At 42.4% G+C, this 25358-nt stretch overlaps 1 protein-coding gene across 5 annotated transcripts in view; it reads left to right on the forward strand.

The window, feature by feature from the left end:
• TPCN1 (two pore segment channel 1) overlaps positions 1-25358 on the forward strand; it is a 153284-nt gene that overhangs the window by 15495 nt on the left and 112431 nt on the right. For all 5 annotated transcript variants that reach the window (XM_073554121.1, XM_073554120.1, XM_073554123.1 and 2 more), the window contains 7 exons: positions 5829-6005; positions 7804-7917; positions 13851-13981; positions 15343-15431; positions 22134-22168; positions 22254-22312; positions 22400-22499. In XM_073554121.1, coding sequence (XP_073410222.1) covers positions 5829-6005; positions 7804-7917; positions 13851-13981; positions 15343-15431; positions 22134-22168; positions 22254-22312; positions 22400-22499 — 705 coding nt within the window. The remainder of the gene's footprint in view (positions 1-5828; positions 6006-7803; positions 7918-13850; positions 13982-15342; positions 15432-22133; positions 22169-22253; positions 22313-22399; positions 22500-25358) is intronic.

A 25358-nucleotide genomic window follows, 5' to 3' on the forward strand; every position in this document is an offset into this window, starting at 1 on the left:
TCAAACCAGCTGGAACAGATAAGAATCAGTCATAACAGGGAGGTGCCAACTGTTCCATCAAGACCTGCTCGGCCCACCTGAGGTCCCCTGGCATAAAGAGAAAAAGTTCATACCCCAGCTTGGGAATGTGTAGAGTGAAGCTAATCAAGTGATATTCGATTGCTGGCGGCCCGATCTAAGGACCTCTGTCCACTCCCTCGCAGGCCTTGGGTGTCGGGGTGGTAGTTGTTGGGGGCATCCATTTCTGGTATGCCTGCTTGATTCAGTGCCAGTTTACCTTCCTGTAGCGACCTGCAAATGTAGATTTTGTTATGCGCTGAGAGGGACAGGGCGAAGGGGAATCCCCATCGATATTTAATCTGGGCTGCTTGTAAGGCGGCGGTTATCGGTCTTAGATTTCTCCTCCTTGTCAGAGAGGCAGGTGCTATGTCTGCAAAAACTTGTACCAAGCACGGGAGATCAGGCAGTGTATGAAAGCCTCTTGCCGCCGATTGTATTAAACACGGGCTTCTTCATGAAGCAGTTTAAGGATGGGTTTTTGTCTGAGCGTGGTTTCCCCACAGCTCTATGAATTCTAGTGATGTGCAGCAGAGCTGGTTCTGTTTGTGGGAGCAGAGCAGAAAATAGTGTGGTGGCTGAATCTTTAAGGGCTGTGATTTCCTCAGGGAGGCCCCGGATGCGTAGATTTCCCCTTCAGGATCTGTTTTCAATATCCTCACATTTCAATTCCAGTTCAGTGATATGCTCCAATGTGGTGTTGCAAGATGTTATTTAAAGGGATTCTGTGTTTTCAAGAATCGTGTCCCAAGGCGCAGTTTACTGCAAAAAAACCCCAAACTTCTACTTACTCACGCTGTTTTCGATGATGCCCGTTGTTGGCTGCAGCACTGATGTCAAATTGACAGCACTGCAGCCAATCACTGAGCCGAGTTTCTCTTGTTAACTGGGGTAGAGCCACTGAATTAAATTTTTAGCTGCACTGTCAACATTGCAGCAAATATCAGGTTGCGGAAAATCGACGTTAGTTCCTGTGAAAGTAAGAGCGCAGTCAGATGGCCATGTAACACGGATGACAATTGCATGGCAATGCTCGGGCTGCCCGCCAGGTCTCCTAACCCGAGCGTGACAATATGTATTTCTATGCAGCATCCACGGGTCAGGAGAGCCGCCTGCCAGTCCATTCTTTGCGATCAGATCGTCGTCCATACCATCGTATGACTGCATCCTAAAGCATATCTTGTATGGTTTTTTGTTTTTTTTATAAATAAATTGCACCGTGGGATATTTTTTTTTTTTTTTTTTTTTTAATGGAAAACCTCTTTAATGACATATTGAGATTTTGACTAAACCTCACAGGGTAATTTCTGGAATTTCTATGGAATAATGTGCATCTATGATACGTTTTGCTAGTGGTCATGCTCCTACTCCAGGCCCTTAGTCTGCTTTCTGGAATTGTGAGACAAAGGGCAAAAATATCCACCAACAAATAATTAACTAAAGTTAATGTACAGTGGGTATGGAAAGTATTCAGACCTCTTTAAATGTTTCACTCTTTGTTTCATTGCAGCCATTTGGGAAATTCAAAAAAGTTCATTTTTTTTCTCATTAATGTACACTCTGCACCCCATCTTGACTGAAAAAAAGAAACAGAAATGTAGACCTTTTTGCAAATTTATTAGAAAAGAGAAACTGAAAAACTGAAATATGACATGGTCATAAGTATTCAGACCCTTTGCTCAGTATTGAGTAGAAGCAATCTTTTGAGCTAGTAAAGCTATGAGTCTTCTTGAGAATGATGCAACAAGTTGTTCACACCTGGATTTGGGGATCCTCTGCCATTCTTCCTTGCAGATCCTCTCCAGTTCCGTCAGATTGGATGGTGAATGTTGGTGGACAGCCATTTTCAGGTGTCTCCAGAGATGCTCAATTGGGTTTAGGTCAGGGCTTGGCTGGGCCAGTCAAGAATGGTCACAGATTTGTTCTGGAGCCACTCCTTTGTTATTTTAGCTGTGTGCTTAGGGTCGTTGTCTTGTTGGAAGATGAACCTTCCATCAAGTCTGAGGTCCAGAGCACTCTGGAAGAGGTTTTCATCCAGGATATCTCTGTACTTGACCGAATTCAAGGTTCTTTCAATTGCAACCAGTCATCCTGTCCCTGCAGCTGAAATACACCCCCATAGCATGATGCTGCCACCACCACGTTTCATTGTTGGGATTCTATTGGGCAGGTGATGAGCAGTTCCTGGTTTTCTCCACACATACCGCTTATAATTATCACCAAAAAGTTCTATCTTCGTCTCCTCAAACCAGAGAATCTTATTTCTCATATTCTGGGAGTCCTTCATGTGTTTTTTAGCAAACTCTATGCAGGCTTTCATATGTCTGGCACTGAGGAGAGACTTCCGTCGGGCCATTCTGCCATAAAGGCCCGACTGGTGGAGGGCTGCAGTGTTAGTTGACTTTGTGGAACTTTCTCCCACCTCCCTACTGCATCTGTGGAGCTCAGCCACAGTGATCTTGGATTCTTCCTTACCTTTCTCATCAAGGCTCTTCTCCCACGATTGCTCAGTTTAGCTAGACGGGCAGGTCTATTAAGACTTCTGGTGGTCCCAAACTTCTTCCATTTAAGGATTATGGAGGCTACTGTGCTCTTAGGGTATGTTCCCACGGTCAGTAAACGCTGCGGGTTGGACGCTGCGTACAGCCGCAGCGTCTAACCCGCAGTGGCCAGATGCTACAGCATAGTGGATATGGGATTTCATGAAATCCCATGTCCACTATGCGGGCAGGGACGCCTCCGGCTTCCCTGCGTAAACGGACATGCAGCTCTGCAGCTCATCTTTCCAGACCGCAGCATGTCTATTTATCTTTCGGAGACCCTCAGTCTCCGCAATATAAATATCACCGTCCAATGTAAAGGATCATGCAGAATCACCAGTGTTCAAAAGCCAGCAGCGCTTTGGATGGAGCGAACATATGCTGCGTCCAAAGCGCTGCCGGTTTCTGGCCGTGGGACCATACCCTTAGGAACCTTGAGTACTGCAGAAATTCTTTTGTAACCTTGGTCAGATCTGTGCCTTGCCACAATTCTGTCTCTGAGCTCCTTGGCCAGTTCCTTTGACCTCATGATTCTCATTTGGTCTGACATGCACTGTGAGCTGTGAGGTCTTATATAGACAGGTGTGTGCCTTTACAAATCAAGTCCTATCAGTTTAATTAAACACAGCTGAACTCCAATGAAGGAGTAGGACCATCTCAAGGAGGATGACAAGGAAATGGACAGCATGTGACTTAAATATAAGTGTCTTAGCAAAGGGTCTGAATACTTATTACCATGTGATATTTTAGTTTTTCTTTTTTAATTAATTTGCAAAAAATTCTACATTTCTGTTTTATTCAGTCAAGATGCGGTGCAGAGTGTACATTAATGAGAAAAAATGAACTTTTTTGAATTTACCAAATGGCTGCAAAGAAACAAAGTGAAAAATTTAAAGGGGTCTGAATACTTTCCGTACCCACTGTAGGTTTTTCATTACAACTGGAAATCTATCCTATGCCCTCTCTGGCCTCTTGCCATTCATTTGCTTTGTTGGCTTGGTTCATTGAAATATCGCAGGACTGCAGAAATGAGTGTCGTGCACAATGCATACATCGGCACAAACTGCTTCAGTGTCAATAGTTATAAATAATTGCTTGTTTCTACCTATGATTATTTTGTTTAACTTGAAGGGGGTTTTCCAACTAACAGCTCTTGGGCAGGTGCATATGCAAAAGAGCGTATACGGACACACAGGCAGTGAAATGTTTTCATTACAGAAACCAGGAGCTGTGATCCCGTGCTGTCCTGTCTGTATCCTCTTTTCCTTCCTCCCCTGCCCAGGAGCTGTGGTGTAATCAGACCATGCCCTTGCACAGTCAGACACGGCCATAGCACAGTGGGGCACATTTAGATTGTCTCAGCACAGGAACATTTTATTTAAACATATCCAATTCTTCTTATTCCAAGATTTATTGATTCAGACGTACTTTGTTCTTGGGAACACCCCTTCAAGTGTTTTTAGAAAGTGATGATCTAATGCTAGGATATGCCAATATTTTTTGATTGGTGGGGATTTTTACTAATCCTGAATCTGAAGGGGCTGTAGTGCTGGTGTAGTGCTTTGTTCTTCTCATGGTATTTCCCTGCACAGCAGCAGGTTCATTCATGTAAAGTAACCTCTGATGAGACTTTCGGCTCGTGTGTAAGGCCTCTTTCACACTTCAGTCTTTTGTTTCAGTCACAATCCGTCGTTTTGTGAAAAAAAAAAAACAGATCCAGCAAATTTGCCCGCTGGATCCGTTTTTTTTCCTCATATACTTGTATTAGCTACGGATTAAATTCTTTGTCCGTCGGCCAGACAAAGTAATGTTTTTGTGTACGTCGAAAAGTCGGACAGCGACGGATCCAGCGCCGTCCGTCATTGGCTATAATGGAAGCCTATGGGCGACGGATCCGTCGCTGTCCGTTAAAAGACGGAATCCGTCTCTGGATTCCGTTTTTTCAAACTGAGCATGCCCGGAATAATTTCTATTCCTTTAATTTAACCCCCACAACCATTCTGGCATATAAAAATCTCTCTCTCTCCCTCTAGAATTCTGTTCCTTTAAAATTCCTACAACTGCTGCTTTGACAGATCTGTCAAAAAAACGGATCCGGTGCATCAGTTTTTTACAATCTGCACAGGATCCGTTTTTCCAGCACTTTGACGGATTGTGACTGATTCTAAAAGACTGTAGTGTGAAAGAGGCCTAATGAGATCACAGACGTTCGCGTTGTGGCTGCAGGAGCCATGGCTCTCTATGTATATCACACTCGGCCTGCATTTAAAATCTATGCTATGTCAATGGGGTTCTGGCCACTAAGACCATACTAATTGACAGGACTGCATGATTGCTTCTCGTTTCTATTTTCTAATAGTTGTGGTCTTGGCTGGCAGGTGACCCGAGTTCCCCTATTCTCAGTAGCGGTATGTTCACGTGACGGCTTATTTAGGGATGTTCACTAAGTAACTCTCCTTAAAAAAAGCTCAATAAATGTTAAAAAGACATGCATTTACCATATTTTGTGGTTTATAAGACGCACCCCAAATTTTGAGGGCAAAAAACCTTTTTTTTAATAAAATGGTGGTGCTTCTTATAATCCATGCATCTTATTGCTTACTTGGGGTGGTGACTGCGGTGAAGTGGGGTCCCAGGGTCACTGCTGGCGGAGGCAGGAGTGGGGCGATGTTGCAGACCCCAGACTGGGAGAAAGGGGTGTTCGGATGTGCGACGCTGCGGGTGTTCGGTGGTGCGGGGGCTCCACCGACATTTTGTGAAAGCCCGGAGCAGCCATTTTCCCGGAGTCCACTACATAGTTAACCAAGGAAGTGCGGAGGGCTCCCGGCTTTCACAAAATGTCGTCGGAGCCCCCCACAAGACCAAACACCTGCAGCGTCACACATCCGAACACCCCCTCATCCCAGCTTGAGGCCTGCAGCACCGCTCCACTCTTGCCTTCTCCACCAGCTATCCTGGGACCCTGCTGCATTGCGGCCGGTAAGGTATATCCGCAATATAAGTTGCACCCCCATTTTCCCACCAAATTTTGGGGGAAAAAGTGCGTCTTATAATCTGAAAAATATGGTATGTGGAGCTTCTTTTAGCCTCTTTACATTTCCAAATGCACAAAGTGGTTAAACGAAGTGATCTGAGTATTCTTCATACCGATTTGAGTTTTGTAGGATGGATTACTTCTTATGTGTTTGTCAGGGTACAAACTGTAGATTATTTGCTTCTTCTGGTTTTCAGGAGGGGAAGAATAATGATAAGTTTTACACTCATCCACGAGATCCGAAGGCACTGACTGCTTACCTTTTTGCCCACAATCATTTATTCTACATGCTGGAACTGGGTACCGGTCTTCTGTTGCTGCTTCTTTCCCTGTGCGAGGCGCCAGCTGTCCCTTTTCTTCGCCTCGATATATATGTATGTATGAAGTCTTTGAAAATCTGTTGTAGAGACTGCTTAAATTGAATCTATATAAAATATATAGACTCTATATAATATGTAGAATAAATGTTTGTATCCATAGAGAGATATATCTAACTACAGTTGTGTGAAAGTGTTTGCACCCTTCCTGATTTCCTATTCTTTTGCATGTTTGTCATGTGCACTTAAACACTTAAATATTTCAGATAACCAAAAAAATGTAAATATTAGATAAAGATAACACAAGTAAACACAAAATGCAGTTTTTAAATTATGGTCTTGATTATTAAGGGAAAAGAAATCCAAACCTACAATGCCTGTGTGAAAAAGTGATTGTCCCCTAAACCTGGTTGGGCCACCTTTAACAAGAACAACTGTAATCAAACGTTTGATAACTGGCAATGAGTCTTTTACTACACTCTGGAGAAATTATGACCTACTCATCTTCGCAGAATTTTTGTATTTCAGCCACATTGGAGGGTTTCTAAGCATGAGCCGCCTTTTTAAGGTCATTCCACATCATCTCAATCAGATTAAGATCAGGACTTTTACTAGGCCACTCTAAAGGTTTAATTTAGTTTTTCTTAAGCCATCCAGAGGTGGGCTTGCTGGTGTGTTTTGGATCATTGCACTGCTGCATAGCCCAAATGCGCTTCAGCTTGAGGTCACGAACAGATGGCCGGACATTCTCCTTCTGGATTTTTTCTAGACAGGAGAATTCATAGTTCCATTTACCACAGCAAGTCTTCCAGGTCATGAAGCAGCAAAACAGCCCCAGACTATCACACTACCACCACCATATTTTACTGTTGGTATGATGTTCCTGAAATGCTGTGTGACTTCTATGCCAGATGTAATGGGCCATACGCCTTTCAAAAATTTTAACTTTTGTTTTGTCAGTCCACAGAGTGTTCTCCCAAAAGTCTTGGGGATCATGAAGGTTTTCTGGCAAAACCTTTATGTTCTTATTGCTCAGCAGTGGTTTTTGTGCAGGCCATTTTTGCCTTGTCTCTTTCTTATGGTGGAGTCATGAACACTGACTTTAACTGACGCAAGTGAGGCCTGCAGTTCTTTAGATGTTGTTGTGGGTCTTTTGTGACTTCTTCGTGGAGTCATCGTTGCACTCGAGGTAATTTTGGTTGAACGGCTACTACTGGGAAAGTTCAGCACTGTTCTAGGTTTTCACCATTTGTGGTTAATGGCTCTCACTGTGGTTCGCTGGAGTCCCAAAGCTTTAGAAATGACTTTATAACCTTTTCCAGACTGATCAATCGCAATTACTTTGTTTCTCAATTGTTCCAGAATTTTGATTGTGGCATGATGTCTAGCTTTTGTGGATCTTTTGGTGTATTTCAGTTTGTCAGGCAGGTCCTATTTAAGTGATTTCTTGATTGAGAACAGGTGTCGCAGTAATCAGGCCTGCCTGTGGCTAGGGAATTTGAACTCAACTACCCAAAGATTTTGTAAACCACAGTTAATTTATGTTTTAAGAGGGGAGCAATCACTTTTCCACACACGGCCCTGTAGGTTTGGATTTCTTTTTCCCTTAAGAATAATAATAATAATAATAATAATAATAATAATAATAATAATAAAAACTGCATTTTTTTATTATCTTTGTCTAATGTCTAATATTTACATTTTGTTTGGTTAGCTGAAAAATGTAACTATGACAAACATGCAAAAGAATAGGAAATCAGGAAAGGGGCAAACACTTTTTCACACAACTGTGTATACACTGTACCTGTGCCTCTCAGTTTCCTTATTTTTTTTTTCTTTAATTGCAATATTCAAGGTTCATGCCACGCTGGAATTGCTGACCCTGGCGCTGGTTGTTTTTGAACTTGGCATAAAGATGAGATGGCTCGGTTGTCGGACATTTCTGAGACATCGCAGGACCATGTTAAAGGTTAGTCATCTATCAGTCTTTACATAGTTGCCTTGCATCGTTTTTCTGTTCCCTTTAAAAAAAAATTTTTTGTATTAAAGGGGATTTCCACCTTCAGGGGCAATTTTTTTTTTTCTTTCAAATGCATGTTCTTAAGGCTGAAGAGAAACGTATTTTTGCGACTGGGTTTCATTAAAAATTTTCGGATTTTTGCTATGATAGGCTCTTTGTTTAGTTCAATTTCAACTTTTGATGTGGTCTGTACTTATAAATCAGCTGAGAGAAGCTCAGAAAACAACAAAGCAGTTAGTGTAAGGGGAGAGTCTATCAGAATGAGCTCAATGATGGATTCTCAGTTAATCCATTCTGTAGCTAGCAATAGACAGTACAACTCAGAGTCTTTATAAGGCAAATGGTGTAAAATTGTTACAGCACTACTCAGCATATTTTCTTTTTTCTGTTAGTTTTTTTTCAGTCCTGGAGTGATACTTGTAATGTTAGGTCCCTGCCTATAGTCAGATACTCAACCTCTGGCGTCTTCACCTTTTTTTGGCGTGGCTCCTGACCGGCCAGAAGTTACGTCACAAGCTCTCAATGCATGTCTGTGAGAGTCAGACCGTGACCCTCCACAGATTTGCATTGAATAGTGACTTCCTGCTTGCTCCGTGGAACACTGGAGCAATCCTGCATGTCACAAACTGCCGGAGACCCAAGGGAGCGGCAGCGGTAGAAGGTGAAGACGGCTGCGGGTAAGTATATGTCTACTGTATGGGCTGGGGACCTTAAATTAGAAGCACCACACCAGTGATGAAATACAAAGAATTGTTGGAGTGGTACTTTAATTAAACCCAATGATTTTTTTTTAACTCCAAATACATGCATTTATGCAAAAAAAATAAAAAAAAGTCCCCAAAGGTGGAAGTATGAAATTGTCAATAAAAAATATTTAAATACAAAGAGCAAAGATCTATTCCAACATACTCCACCCACCCGTCCTGTCGTGCAATATTATTTTGCTAAGGTGAACACATGGAAGTCGTCTCTGTCCTTTGTGTGCAACAAGATAACTACATAAGATGTTAGAGAATACCATGGGTTTATAGCATGTAGAGGACATAAAAATCTCCTACATAAACACATATAGTACCAATTGTTCCCCTCACCCATGACAGCACCTGAGAGAGTGGGAGCTTCCGCTATGACTGGACAGGAAGCCAAGAATACAAAATAAAAAGGCAACTCCCACTTCTTTCTTCAGTGTAGTTTCTTGTCCTTTGGATGTCTAGCCTAGGGCCTGGTGTCTGCCTGAGACCTTGTGTTTCAGTAGTCCTGCGGCCTTGTGATTTTCGCATGTCTTGCAGCCTGATATTTTCTCGTTTGGTCTGCAACCTGGCATTTGGCTTGCGGCCTGGCGTTTCTCATTTAGGTGATGTGGCTTAGTTGGTTAAAGCACCTGTCTTGCCAACAGAACCTGTGTTTGAACCCCAATAGTATCTGGTCTTGTATGTTGGGCCAGCTTCCTTGTGTCTTTCCTCATGTCTCAGGTTTGCCAATCCTCCTCAAGTCTGGTGTTTTGCCTGCCACTTCAAGTCCGGCCTTATGTCTCATATTTGGCATACCACCTAATTTCTCGTATTTGACCTGGCTGAATATTTTCTGGCAACTTCGTAGTTGCCACCTCAAGACTAGGGTTTTCTTCGGCTGCTTCTGCCTCATGGTGTGGCTTGATGGGGCCTTTGGTGGAGTATGACTTTCAGTGGTATGTACAACTTTGGGGGCCGTGGTTTTTGCTTGATTAGCCAGTCATCTTGGGGTTTGCATCTGTTTTCGCTACTGTTTCAAACATTCACTACCCTTTACTAGCAGTACTGCTGATATTGGTAAGAATAGTTTCCAGATGATACCTTCAGTCTGTGGTGATTCTATTAAACAACAAGGAGGGGCCTTAATAAAATACAGTCCTGAGGGGAGCTGAAGAGTCCAACAGATTTCCAGTCACTTCCTCATACCAGCATACTGAACTGGTCCAAACTGAACATCTATGTCCCATTTTGTCCTCTTGGTAGGTGGTGTAAATGGTTGTGCTAATCATAATGAAACAATTGTAAGCCCAGTGTGGGAAGTCTCAAAATAGGCTGGTCGACATTTAATTTGGCAAAATATCTACGTCCCTGTAATCCATCTACTTTGATTTGGTCATGGTTGTGATAAGCCAAATGGAATAATTGTAAGATCAGTTAATCTTTAGGGTCTGGAGTCATAATTTGTACTGGTTGGCATTTAAGTTGGTTAATCATTTAGATTTCAGGTTATCCTTCTAGTGGGATTTGTAGCTTAGGCATGGCTCAGCTGAACAAAATCAGTGTAAGTCCTGTTGATCCTCTGGTGTCATAATATGGACTGCTCAGCATTTAAGTTGATAAACATCTACATTTCTGTCTACCCTCCTAGTTGGAGATGAAAGATGGATATGGCTTTGCTAAGCTGAATAAAACTACTGTAAGTCCAGTTAAGGCTCCTAGTTGGAGTCACAAGATGGTCTTGTGGACGCTAAGTGATTAAACTCTCAATGCCCAATCTACCCTACTGGTGAACTTGATTGTGCCAAGTCGAGCGGCACTATACCGATCTGCCCTCCTAATGGAAATGTAAGTTGGACTCGTCAAGGGAAGTGTGCTGATAGAATCAGGTGAGGGTATATATATATACACAAGTCAATCACACATAATTCATTTACTGGTGTGGTATGAGAGGCTTCATTTGCTGAAGTGGTGGATTAAGCCGATGACGCATAGGATGTGGTCCGGAAGTAAATAAAGATGTGCCCCTTAGTGTACATGAACGCTGAAGTGTCTGGTGGTAGACACCAGTAGCGTTCCATTTGCACAACAGCAAGAGAAATTGATTCACAATCGGTGTTGCTTCCTAACTGGACAGGTTGAATTCACAGAAGATTGACTTGTGATTGACTTGAAGTTACATTGTGTTGTTTATGTGTTCCCTTTATTTTTTTGAGCAGTGTGTTATTAGCATCCATTTAAGTTGTGGAATTGATGCCATTATAGAATTGATCTTATTCTCTATCATACCTAAATGAATGTTTGATCGTGTGTCTTTTTTTAAATTGAATAGCTCAGACTTCTTTTTTGCCTGTACTAGTTGTATACGCTCTTAGTACTTGGCTTGGATGCAGTAACCAGAAATTCTCGAAGATGAAAATCTCAAACCACAGTTGTTCATTGTGGCTTAAATGCATTTTTTGAGAGTACTTCACGTTACATCCTAAGGGGCACGCCAAAAAAGAGAGAGTGGTGAAGTTGGGTAAATATTACATTTTTCTTCTGGTTTCTGTAACCCCTTTGGCATTCTGGGAAGCTCAATCTACACTAGATTGCATGGGGTTGCGTATATTTTCAACCACTAGGTGATAATTGACACTAGAAGTGTTTCTTAAGCCCCCATCACACATAGCGATCTCGCTAGCGAGATCGCTGTGTGTGACATCTATCAGCGACCGGCCCCCCTGCCGGGTATCGCTGATCATTCTTTAAAGCTCTGGACATTTTTTTGGTCGCTGGTCTCCCGCTGGCCAGCACGCATCGCTGCGTGTGACAGGCAGGAGACCAGCGATCCGGTGCTGGTATCTAAGGTAAATACAGGGTCTCTAAGCGGCGTGCAGCGCTTAGAAACCCGATGTGTACCTTAGTTACCAGCGAGTTGGTGCAGGGAGCTGGTAACCAAGGTACACATCGGGTTTCTAAGTGCTGCGCGCCACTTAGAAACCCGATGTGTACCTTAGTTACCAGAGCGCTGGTGCAGGGAGCTGGTAACCAAGGTACACATCGGGTTTCTAAGTGCCGCGCGCTGCTTAGAAACCCGATGTGTTCCTTGGTTACCAGCTCCCTGCACCAGCGCTCTGGTAACCAAGGTATACATCGGGTTTCTAAGTGCTGCGCGCCACTTAGAAACCCGATGTGTACCTTAGTTAGCAGCATGCTGATGCAGGGAGCTGGTAGCCAAGGTACACATCGGGTCTCTAAGTGCCGCGCGCTGCTTAGAAACCGGATGTGTTCCTTGGTTACCAGCTCCCTGCACCAGCGCTCTGGTAACTAAGGTACACAGTGGGTAACTAAGCGACGTGCGTCGCTTGTTACCCCCGTGTCGCTGGTGCTGATCGCTGGTGAAGCTGCCTGTTTGGCAGCTCACCAGCGATCTTGTAGCGACACACCAGCGATCCTGACAAGGTCATATCGTTGTCGGGATCGCTGGTGCATCGCTATGTGTGACGGGGCCCTTACAGTCCAGATTCCAGATCTTGGCCATACACATAGGTGAAGTCTGTAAATATAGACCCTCTCTGAGGGAGGAGAAAAAAGTTGTTGTAACCAGTAAAATAATTCCTTGTTTACTCTTTGTGCTTTTTTTCTGTCTCGAAAGAGACATTATTTTGAAGAAATTATATCAAACACTTTCGCAATCTTCCTTCCTTAAGCACTATCTGTTGAACTAGGAAATTCTTGGGATCTTCCTTTAGGTGTAAGATCGTACAGGGGTGCTCCCTCCCTATCAGAGGATTCCTTGGTCATCCTCTCTTAGGTGCTCTCATGAGTGAGGGGAAAAATGTTACTTACCGGTAATTTGATTTTCCTGAAACCCATGACAGCATCCCTATTTATTCCTTCTCTGTGGCTTATGGTTGGTGGTGGTTCTCAATCTTCTCTTCTCACAATGAAGAATGGAATTGAGTGAATGTATAAATAATAACAAGAATAATGATTATAATTTGGGTGACTCCTACTTGACTTCTTGGAAACCATATTGAAAGAGGAAGTGGGAGTTCCTTTTTACTTTGTGCTCTTGACTTCCTGTCCACTGATAGGGGCGGATCCCACTTTCAAGCGCTGTCATGGGTTTCAAGAAAATCAAATTACCAGTAAGAAATTATAATTTTCTTAATGCTCTTTATTTATGCGCCTCTTGAAATGCCGACTGCTTGGCTTTCTGCTTTAGTTCAGTAACGTAGGGTGCTGTGGAATGGAGTCCGTGTGAGGCAAGCAGCTTTCTAGCTTGGTCCAGAATTTTTGACGTGCCTAGTTTACAGTATTTATTAGAAGATTAATCATGTAACTTTAATACCACCCTAAATACCACATAGAACCACGTACTCTAAACCCCTGAGACCCTCACGATGAAGGTGCTTTTCCAGGATAACCATTGATGGGTCACGTCAAGTTTTCTGGCCCATTCACAATGCTGATCAGTAGGGCCCCCTGCTAATCACATTAATGATTTCTTCTTAGATTGCAAAACTCCCATAAATGTAATCTTTTTTGATGGAAGCATCAATTGAAGACCGCCTTCTCAATTTGTTATTGCGCCTTAGGGCTCATACTCACTTGCGAGAGACTCGCACGAAAACCTGGCAGTGCCGCTGGCACTGGGACCGGAGCGTGCGGATACATGTATTTCTATGCAGCCGCACACTCTGGTCCAAGTGCCAGCGGCACTGCCAGGTTTTCATGCGAGAGAATCGTGCGAGTCTCTCACAAGTGAGTATGAGCCCTTATTTTTAAATACACACACAAAAAAATCCCAAAATGTGATTAGGGAAATTTTATTTACAAAATTGCACCTGAACTCTGCTACAATATTTTTATTGCTTAATTTTTTATGTGACGTGCACCGCAATCAAGTGTTTTTGCCGCTCTGCACTTTACTAGACACTTTTATAAAAAAAGAAAAGGAGACGTGAAATTGTGGATTTGTAAAATGTATTAATATTGTGCAGCATGATTTTAGCTTAAAAAAAATGACATGCTTTCCTGTGTTTTAAGCCAACTGTTCCAAGTAATTTATGCAAACTTAGATCAGCAAGCACTGCGGTATGTCTTCTACTCGTCTAGCTTTATGAAGTCGCTTAGTAACGCTGTCCTTTTATTCTTACGTCTCTGCAGAGTGCAGTTTTGTTGGTTCAGTTTGTGGAAGCTATAGTGGTGCTAATTCGGCAGACGTCCCATGTGCGCATTACAAGAGCATTGCGACCTATTTTTTTAGTCGACTGCAGATATTGTGGGGCTGTCCGGAGGTAAGAATTATTTGTAAGTGTTTTCAGTATACTAAAAAATATTTAATATTCATATAAAAATACCTACCAAAGTAACTAAATGGATGACTCCTACTGCTAGCTAAACTTGTCTTCACATAAACTAAGGAGAGATGGAAGAAAGTGGCGGCAGGATCACATGTATGGGGTTTGTATGTTATCTGTTATCATAGTCTCAGGTGTCGGCTGAGCTGATAAATTAAATCAGTTGTTACAGATGGTGAAAATTGCCTTTAACAATGGGTATAAAGGAATCTATCACTTTTGTATGTACCATGGTCTGCATTTTGCTCCCAAATTTCTGTCACATTTTATGCTGTGCAATTTCGAAAATCGAAATCTTGTTTGGTCACTTATGGAATGCTATGGCTTGTGCAAATACCAAGGATAGCTCAACGTAAGGAGGTTTTTCTATTAAAGCAAGTTATTCCCTACTGATTGGCGTGGAGTCCACCTGCCTGCTCTTACCACAACCGAGCAGCAGAATAGGGCAGTTTTATCCCAGTTAGAAAGGAGCGCATACTCAATCACCCCTCCATTCATTCATTCCCTGTAAACACTTCGCTTGGCTGTTCATCCTCATAGCCTACAGATCGATTCATTCTCTAACACGAACACTGCCGCTCTTTATTAAAATGGAATAGAAGTGGCCTGTACGGTCGTTCGTTGGGGGTACCTGCACTGAGACCCTCAATGAATTAGAGATCACCTATCCTATGGATGGCTTTTTTTTTTTTTTACTGTCCAGAACAGCTCATTGTAAAAGGATTTTCCTGGAATAAAAGGTATTGCTTATTCTTAGGGTAAGTGATATGTTACTGATCACTGGGGTCAAGGTGCTGTGACCCCCCCATGAGAGCAGTACTCTGAAAAGACAGACAGCTGTGCAGAAAGTATCACTTTAAGATCCCTGTGGGTCTGATCTCTGTAACCTGCACCAATTCTGAGAATGACGGGTAGTCTGTGTACTGCTGCACCCCCTTGTAATATTTCCCTTCGTATTGGCAATGAAGTGAATCCCCTGAGTAGCCAAGTGAAGTGGAACAACAGTGAAGGAGATGCAGTGCCACTCCAGTGCTGTGTCTTGGTCATTCTCAAGATGAGTGGGGGACCTTAAAGGTAGGACCCCTGCTAATAATATAGTGATGGGAAATCTTAGAATATCGCTATCACTAAACGTGGCTTAATTTGTTTAGCCTGACACATACTATACATTATGTACATTAGGTGCGAGATATACTATGTTCTTGTTTTTGTGGAGTGTTGGTAGATACTATTTTATTACTGTGTGTTCTCTTTAATCCGTAAAAACTGAGAATTAAGACTGTGCTTTTACTCTACAGGAACCTGCGTCAGATTTTCCAGTCTCTGCCGCCTTTTATAGATATCCTGCTCCTTCTCTTATTCTTCATGGTTATTTTTGCCATCTTGGGTATGTTCTTCCAATGAAAATGTATATGCACACTTCTAATTCGTAATAAAAGGGCATCCTCAAGTTTGAAAGTTACCGATATGATAGAGGGTAACTTCCCAGTCGTTGGGGATATGACTTTTGAGATCGCCATTGATCCTTCTATCCATTACTCTTAAAGGGAACATGTCCCCTCCCAGGCGTTTTTAAGTAAAAGAGCCACTTTGTGCAGCACTAATGCTGGATTCTGTCAAGGTGGCTCTTTTATTTAGCGTTCCTTCCACCTCCGAAATAAGCGTTTTTAAAATTGGTCACACATACCAGAATTTTGACCTGGGGGGGGACAGATCTTTCCCTCTAAGACACCAATGCCTCACAGAGATCCCGCCCCGCAGTGTGAATAAATCATAGGCGACTGGGATCTCTGGCAGCGCGTCCACGCAGGCGCGATAGCCAGGCCATGAAGTGATGTGAGAGAATGGGTAGCGCTATCTGCGCATGCCTAAGATAATATATTACAGCGCAGTCGCCAGCATTTGAATTGAACACAGAGGAGGCGGAGCAAAGACATAAGAAGGAAATGAATGATGGATGTGAGGCGTCGGTGTCAGAGGGGGAAAGACCTGCCCCCCGGTCAAAATTCTGGTATGTCTGACTAATTTTAAAAATGCTTATTTTGGCGGTGGAAGGGACGCTAAATAAAAGAGCCACCTTGACAGAATCCAGCATTAGTGCTGCACGAGGTGGCTCTTTTACTTAAAAACGCCTGGGGGGGTGACAGGTTCCCTTTAAGAGCCCCATGTGAATTTACTTTTAATGGGAGTGCTGGAGATTGCCAAGTGCTGCACTCCGCTAATCTTCGCCACTCCCATTAGAATGAGTAGACTGGCTGTACAAATGATTAACCTTCGCTCCATTCATACTCGGCTCTTCAGAGGCCCGGTTCGAAGCATCAGTGGGGACCTCACAGATGGCACCCCCCCCTAGCGATTTGAAACTTATCCCCTGTCCTATGGATAAGGAATAACTTTCCATCTTGAGAATGCCCCTTTACGGGATCAGCCATGCCTCTGAAAACTAGCTATAAATACAACAAGCATTCTCAAAAAAAATGTGAGCCATTGATACACTTAGGCCACGTTTCTAAGGCTGGTTTCACATTAGCGTAGCGCAGCACATTGTGCGCGTCCATGCGCATGTGCCATGGTCTAGCGTTTGCACGCGTTTGTATGCGTTTTCGTGCGCATGGGGTTTTTTGCAGTGTGCGCTGGATGCAACCTGTTGCATTTTTGGTCTGTCCAACCTGTGTCAAAGAAAGCGCATGCGCACGGAATACGCCAAAATAACACATTACAGTCTATGGGAACGCAGGCATGGGCATGGACATGCCCACGTCTGCGTTTAAAATCGCATGCGTTTTAAGAGTTAGCATGGCTAGAAACGCATGCACCTAACGCATGCGCCTAAAAAAAAGCAAACGCATGCAAAACGCATGATGCGTTTCTTGCATGCGTTTCTATTGCGCACGAAGCGCAGCGCTAAAAACCGCTAATGTGAAAGTTGCCTAAGATCAGTATTTGGTGATTTTTTTTTTTACCTCTGTATCTGTAAGTCAAAACCAGGAGTGGGTGATAAATCCAGAAGTGGTGACGTGTTTCTATCATACTTTTCCTCTGATTGTTCCTCACCTGGTTTTGGTTTACAAATACTGAGGTAAAATAGTGACCCAATACTGAACGTATGAGCGTGGCCTCATAGAAAATCTTGTTAGGTAATCGTGAAGATCTATTTTCCATGTTATATAGTGATTTTATTTTGGTATAACATGTCATTAGAATTATGGTGCATTTGCATTATCACACATACTGTATATAATAGAAAAAAAAAACAGTTAACCAGCTCACCAGTTCAAAGGTAATAGTTTGAGTGCAGTGCACAGACAAGACTGTCGAAGTAGATAACAGAACATAAATGGCTAATATAAGTCAAAAGTGATGCACTCCTATGCTGGAGGGATTGTGCACTGAAGGAATATGGAGCAGTAATAAGAGAACTGTAACCTTCGGCACCTAAAATAAGTCTGTAGAGTTACGGTGCCTTGTGAAAGTATTCGGCCCCATGGAACTTTTCAACCTTTTCCCACATATCATGCTTCCAACATAAAGATACCAAATGTAAATTTTTGGTGAAGAATCAACAACAAGTAGGACACAATTGTGAAGCTGAACGAAATTTATTGGTTATTTTAAATTTTTGTGGAAATTCAAAAACTGAAGAGTGGGGCGTGCAATATTATTCGGCCCCTTTAACTTAATACTTTGTTGCGCCACCTTTTGCTGTGATTACAGCTGCAAGTCACTTGGGGTATGTCTCTATCAGTTTTGTACAATGAGAGACTGAAATTCTTGCCCAATCTTCCTTGGCAAACAGCTCGAGCTCAGTGAGGTTTTATGGAGATCGTTTGTGAACAGCAGCTTTCAGCTCTTTCCACAGATTCTCGATTGGATTCAGGTCTGGACTTTGACTTGGCCATTCTAACACCTGGGTACATTTATTTGTGAACCATTCCATTGCAGATTTTGCTTTATGTTTGGGATCATTGTTTTGTTGGAAGACAAATCTCCGTCCCAGTCTCAGGTCTTTTGCAGACTCCAACAGGTTTTCTTCAAGAATGGTCCTGTATTTGGCTCCATCCATCTTCCCATCAATTTTAACCATCTTCCCTGTCCCTGCTGAAGAAAAGCAGGCCCAAACCATTATGCTGCCACCACCATGTTTGACATTGGGATGGTGTGTTCAGGGTGATGAGCTGTGTTGACTTTACGCCAAACATATCGTTTGGCATTGTTGCCAAAAAGTTCGATTTTGGTTTCATCTGACCAGAGTACCTTCTTCCACATGTTTGGTGTGTCTCCCAGGTGGCTTGTTGCAACCTTTAAACAACATTTTGTATGGATATCTTTGAGAAATGGCTTTCTTCTTGCCACTCTTCCATAAAGGCCAGATTTGAGCAGTGTATGACTTATTGTTGTCCTATGGACAGACTGTCCCACCTCAGCTGTAGATCTCTGCAGTTCATCCAGAGTGATCATGGGCCTCTTGGCTAGATCTCTGATCAGTCTTCTCCTTGTTTGAGATGAAAGTTTAGAGGGACGGCTTGCACAGTGCTCCTTGGGATGTTTAAAGTTTTGGAAATCATTTTGTATCCAAATCTGGCTTTAACCTTCTCCACTACAGTATCACGGACCTGCCTGTTGTGTTCCTTGGTGTTCATGATGCTCTCTGTGCTTCAAAGTGAACCCTGAGACTATCACAGAGCAGGTGCATTTATACGGAGACTTGATTACACACAGGTGGATTATATTTATCATCATTAATCATTTAGGACAACACTGGATCATTCAGAGATCCACAATGAACTTCTGAAGTGAGTTTGCTGCACTGAAAGTAAAGGGGCCGAATAATATTGCACGTCCCACTTTTCAGTTTTTGAATTTCCACAAAAATTTAAAATAACCAATAAATTTTGTTCAACTTCACAATTGTGTTCCATTTCTTGTTGATTCTTCACCAAAAATGTACATTTGGTATCTTTATGTTTGAAGCATGATATGTGGGAAAGGGTTGAAACGTTCCAGGGGGCCGAATACTTTCGCAATGCACTGCATGTTGAAAGAAGAATTGCTGTTTTATTCACAGCTGACTATTCAGGAGGCAACAGAACGTATAAATCCAACGTTTCGGCACCATTGCCTTTGTCAAGGATATCGCTATCTTTATCTAGCTATATCTATCTATAAATAACATAAAAAAGGAAAAATTATGATATAATCGTAAATCCGTCATCATAATAAAGAGAGAAACTTTTTATGTTGATATCTATTCCTTTCCTAGGATATGTCATACATGCAACATTTTCATCAAAGAGTGTGGTTGTGAATATTTGAGGCATCTTCAAAGAAATAGGTGTTAGAAGTAAGTAAAAACACATGTTATCACATAGTCTGTGGAATTCATAGGGTCTTGCCAAGGAGAACTAATCATAAAGTTAGGAAGAAGGGGAGGAAGAATTCATAAAGTAACATCTGTGAATGAATGGTTCTTCCGTATTTTTATATAGCGGAGAATTACCCACTGTCACCACTGTGGGGAGACAGTCCAGAGCTACTGTCGTAGAGACGTTTCAGGAAAGGAATAAAGGCCCATATGGGATATATCAAATAATACCAGATGAAAAGAGGAAAAAAAAAATAAGAAAAAAATAGTAAAAAGGGGAAGAAATTAAATAAATGTAAGAGATAATTATAGAAATCAAGGATTAGAAGTCTAGAAATGTCTAAAAAAGGAAAACAAGAAATTTGAGGCAGTATCCGTACATTGTATAAGTATACACATAAGGAAATGAACATAAAAGGAAACCATAGGAAATCCGGTGAGGTGCAAGTGAACCTTTACCTGTGCAAGAGTCGGTTGGCGGGATCCAAGTGATTGTGTACTGCTTGTGGGGTGAGTGCTGTGCTGGGCTGCCATGTTTAAATACCAGTGCGTGAATGCCGTCATATCCGGTCGCATTGTGTGACGTCCACAAGGATGCGGTTTCCGAGAGTGAAAAGACCCAGAAGGAGGAGAGAAGAAATGCGCCTGCACAAAGGCAATCTGAGGTGCCGAATAGGAGAAGAACGTGCGTGCGCATGCGCCGGTCAACGTGACTCGCTGGGTGCTATTGTGTTCATTGCCCTTGCGGTGAAAATAGTGGAGAAACCGGAGACACCAATATATTCACAACCACACTCTTTGATGAAAATGTTGCATGTATGACGGAACGGAATAGATATGAATATGAAAAGCTTTTTTATTATTATAAAGAAAAGCACTGCATTGCAGCATAAAAACTTCATACAGTTTGTGAAACACGGCGGTGGTAGTTTTATGGTTTGGTCGAGTTTTGCTGCATCTGGGCCAGGATGGTGGGCCATCATTGATCGGACAGTGAAGGTTGAATTTTGCCAGCAAATTCTAAAGGAAAATGTCAGGACATCTGTCCATGAGCTGAATCTCAAGAGAAATTATTGTACAAAAGAAGAGCTAAAGGATTTTACCACGTAGTTTCAGAACAACGTAATGTAAAGTGAAAGACTCTGATTAAAGCTATGTCACTTACAGGGCTGCTTGCAGCAGTTTTGATAAAATCCCTGTATTATCTACTGCAGTTCTACAAGTTCTCTGAATGCTGAGCCTTGTATAACCCCGTCCACACCACTAATTTACAACTTTCTGTGTACACTGTGCATAAGCAGAAAGCTGGCAGTCAGTGGTGGGGGCGGAGTTATACCTAGCTCAAGAATATGGAGTACTCCATGGCACCAGGTTTTCTAGTCCTCTAATGTTAATCTCCTGTTGATAAAGCTGTTATTTTATTTATAAAACTGCGGCAAGCAGCCTAGTTAGTGATAAATTGCTGGAATTATGCTGCTCTTGGATGGGGTGGCGGTGACAGATGACAGATTCATTTTAACCCCTTCCCACTGCTGCCAATTTTTTTTTTTTCTTCTAATTTTTCTTTACACATAGGCATGTTTTTTTGTGGGATGAGCTGTACTTTTTAAATGATGCCATTCTTTTTACCACGTAGTGTATACTGGAAAGCGGAAGCAAAATTGCAAGTCTGGTGAAATTGCGCTATTGTTTTTACAGCTCACATTGGGGGCTAAAATGACTTGCAAATGATTCTGTTCATCAGTAAACTTATGGTGACACCAAACTTGTCCAGTTTTTTATTATTATTTTAGTGGTGGGGAAAAAAAAAATCATAATTTTCCAAAAAAAAAAAAATTATAACCATTTTCTGATGCCCGTAACATTTTTATTTTTTGGTCAATAGAGCTGTGTGAGGGCTTATTTTTTTTTTTTTTTTTTTTTGCGGGGTGAGACGTTTTTATTCATACCACTTTGGGATAGATATGACACTTTACTTTTTACAGTATTTTTTACGGTATTTTTGTGATGAAACCCCCCCCCCCCCAGCAGTTTTAGCATTTTTTTATTTTTTTTTCTGTTTACGGCATTTTTGATTTACAGGTTAATTATTTTTATATTTTGATTGGACTTCTGTGGGCACAGGATACAATATGTATTTTTTTCTTACTTTTTAATTTTAATAGAGGAAAAACAGGAGGGGGTTTGAACTTTTTTTTTTTTTGGTTTTTTACTTTTCACTATTTATTACTGTAAAAAGTTATTAAGTAAAAAAGTTAATTACTTATTTAATACCACAGTATTGCTGCATATAGTAAATATCACGGTCTCCTTCGAAGCTCTGCCATACACCCTCTGCCATACACCTGCAGAGCCACTGCCGTACACCCGCTACTTACGTGCACCGTACATTTACGACGGATGTAGATGAGGGATTAAAGAAGAATAAAGTTAAAGTTTTGGAGTGGCCAAGTCATAAATTCTGACCTTAATCCTAAAGAAATGTTGTATTCTAATTATAAATCTGATATTTTGCACTCGTTATTTTGATTTGGTTCTGTTTATCTGATTTCAGGACTTGGTCTGAAAATCTGATGTAGTTTTAGGTCAAATTTATTCTGAAATTTGGGAAATTCTGATTAGTTCCCAAACATTTAAGCAAATGCACTGCAAATTCACTAGCTCTCTCAATCCTACATTATTATCTATATTATTAGTAAATGGTTTCATTCATTTTTCTCCTGCTAGGATTCTACTTATTTTCTCCTAATCCATCTGATCCGGTAAGTCATAGTGATTCCCATATAGATGCATTGATGTGAACTGAATTGGATATTCACATATTTTTTTAATTCTGTTTTTTGACAGTATTTCAACACACTGGAGAATAGTCTGGTCAGTCTTTTTGTACTTTTGACAACTGCCAAGTAAGTAATTTTTTGTTAGCCCTCTATCTGGCAACCAGTAGAAAATTCTAGCTGCTGTTTGATAACCATTTTCCTTCTGCATTGTAGTTTCCCTGATGTTATGATGCCGGCATATTCACGCAATCGATGGTCATGCATCTTTTTCATTGTGTACTTGTCTATTGAGCTATATTTCATCATGAATCTGGTGAGTGACTTCTTTTATGAAACCATAAAACGTTTGCCATCTTGTAGTTATGTACAAGGTGACAACATTGGTAATGGACCTTTTCCTTCTATTGTTAAAGTAAAGGTCCACCTTTTGTACAACATAGACTTTACATATAAATATTGTAGATTTAGCGTGTATATACAGTCATGGCCGAAAGTGTTGTCACCCTTGAAATTATTTCAGAAAATGTAAGTATTTCTCCCAAAAAATTATTGCAATTTTGTTATACACATGTTGATTTCCTTTGTGTGTATTAGAACAACACAAAAGATCCTGAGAAAATAAATTGTTGGCAACTTTCCAAAACTGTGAGTAAACAGTTATGCTCCAGTCATGTGATTCTCTATCAAACTCACCTGTGGCAAGTAACTGTTGTAGGCAATATGAAAATCACACCTGAAAACAGGTAAAAAGGGGAGAAGTTGTCTCGATCTTTGATTGCTTAGGCTGGTTTCACATTAGCGCTTTTTAAGCGCACGCACGGCCGGGGGTAGCTCCGCCCCCGAGCCGGCTCTCTGCCCGGCGTGCCCGCCCCTTGCTTGTAGCGCCGCCTCCTAGCGCACAGCGGCCCCTGCGATCGGCGCACCCTATCTTTAGCATAGGGTGCGCAGATCGTGCGCAGGCCGTGCGCTAGTTGCGCTTTGACCTGCGCTGCGCACTTTTGACTGTGCGCCGTGCGCGCCAAAATCCGAAAAGTTTAATTTTGGCGCGCACGGCGCACCGTCAAAAGTGCGCAGCGCAGGTCAAAGCGCAACTAGCGCACGGCCTGCGCACGATCTGCGCACCCTATGCTAAAGATAGGGTGCGCCGATCGCAGGGGCCGCTGTGCGCTAGGAGGCGGCGCTACAAGCAAGGGGCGGGCACGCCGGGCAGAGAGCCGGCTCGGGGGCGGAGCTACCCCCGGCCGTGCGTGCGCTTAAAAAGCGCTAATGTGAAACCAGCCTTAACTGTGTGCCACACTAAGCATGGAGAACAGAAAGAGGAGAAGAGAACTGACTGAGGACTTGAGGACCAAAATTGTTGAAAAATATCAACAATCTCAAGGTTACAACTCAATGTCCAGGGATCTTGATGTTCCTTTGTACACGATGTGCAACATAATCAAGAAGTGTACAACCCATGGCACTATAGCTAATCACCCTGGACGTGGACGGCAGAGAAAAATTGATGAAAGGTTGCAATGCAGGATAGTTTGGATGGTGGAAAGCAGCCACAATCAAGTTTCAAAGAAATTCAAGTTGACCTGCAGGTTGAGGGTGCATCACATCAAACCCTAAACCCTAACTAACCCTAACCCTGACCCTAACCCTAACCCTGACCCTAACCCTTAACCAAACCATACTTAACCCTAACCCAAACCCTAAACCCTAACTAACCCTGACCCTGACCCTAACCCCAACCCTAACCCTGACCCTAACCCTGACCCTAACCCTTAACCAAACCATACTTAACCCTAACCCAAACCCTAAACCCTAACTAACCCTGACCCTAACCCCAACCCTAACCCTGACCCTAACCCTAACCCTAAACCCCCTTAACTAACCCTAACTCTAACCCAAACCCCTAAATTCCATGGTTAACAAAAAAAAACGCATGTGCAAAAAAACGCATACATAAGCATGCCAATGCGCACATATGCGCACCCATAGACTTATATTGGGTGTCTTGCTGTAAAAAAAACGCATTGCGCTCGCATGCGTTTTTTTGAGGCAAATCGGACGCACAAAAAATGCAACAGGTTGCATTTTGTGCGCCCGAGCGCATACCGCAAAAAAACGCATGCGCGGTAAAACGCGTACAAACGCATGTGTATGCGCACATAAGCGCATCCCATGCAAAGTATAGGAAAAAAAAACGCATGCGCTATTTAGCGCTAAATTACCGCGAAAAAAAACGCAAATGTGAAACCAGCCTTAGCGACATTTTATTTTCACAAGGGTAAAAGAAGAAAATGGATAGATAAAGTTGTTATGCAATTTCTCTTGAGTACACCAATACCACATATGTGGGGGAAAACCACTGTTTGGGCGCACGGCAGGGCTCGGAAGGGAAGGAGCGCGTTTTGACTTTTTCAAACCAAAATTGGCTGGAATTGAGATCTGACGCCATGTCGCATTTGGAGAGTCCCTGTTGTGCCTAAACAGTGGAAACACCCCACAAGTGACCCCATTTTGGAAACTAGCCCCCCCCAAGGAACTTATCTAGATGTGTGGGGAGCACTTTGACCCCCCCCCATGTGTTTCACTAAAGTTTATAACGCACTGGCGTGAAAATATCATATTTTTTCCACAAACATGATCTTTTAGTCCCCAAATGTTTTATTTTTCCCAAGGGTAACAGGACAAATTGGACCCAAAAAGTTGTTGTCCAATTTGTCCTGGTTACGCTGATACCCCATATATGGGGGGGGGGGGAACCTCTGTTTGGGCGCACGGCAGAGCTCAGAAGGGAAGTAGTGACGTTTTGGAATGTAGACTTTGATGGAATGGTCTGCTGGCGTCATGTTCCATTTGCAGAGCCCCTGATGTGCCTAAACAGTAAAAAAAAAAAAAACACAAGTGACATCATTTTGGAAACTAGACCCCCCAAGGAACTTACCTAGATGTGCCTAGACAGTGACAATGCCCCAAAAGTGCCCTCTTTTGGAAACTAGACCCCCAATGAACTTATCTAGATGTGACAGGTGTCGCATTGATAAATGGTGTCCTTGCGTATTCTCCTTTTGTAACACACTCGGCACCTTTTTTGCGACTTACATCTTTTTCCAGTTTGCGAAACCACCCCCAGGAAATGCTGACCTGGTACGATACGAGCACCTTCAGTTCCGAAAGTACT

This window comes from Dendrobates tinctorius, unplaced genomic scaffold (assembly GCF_039654945.1).
Source record: "Dendrobates tinctorius isolate UK_male_01 unplaced genomic scaffold, ASM3965494v1 ptg000206l, whole genome shotgun sequence".
NCBI classification, from domain to species: domain Eukaryota; kingdom Metazoa; phylum Chordata; class Amphibia; order Anura; family Dendrobatidae; genus Dendrobates; species Dendrobates tinctorius.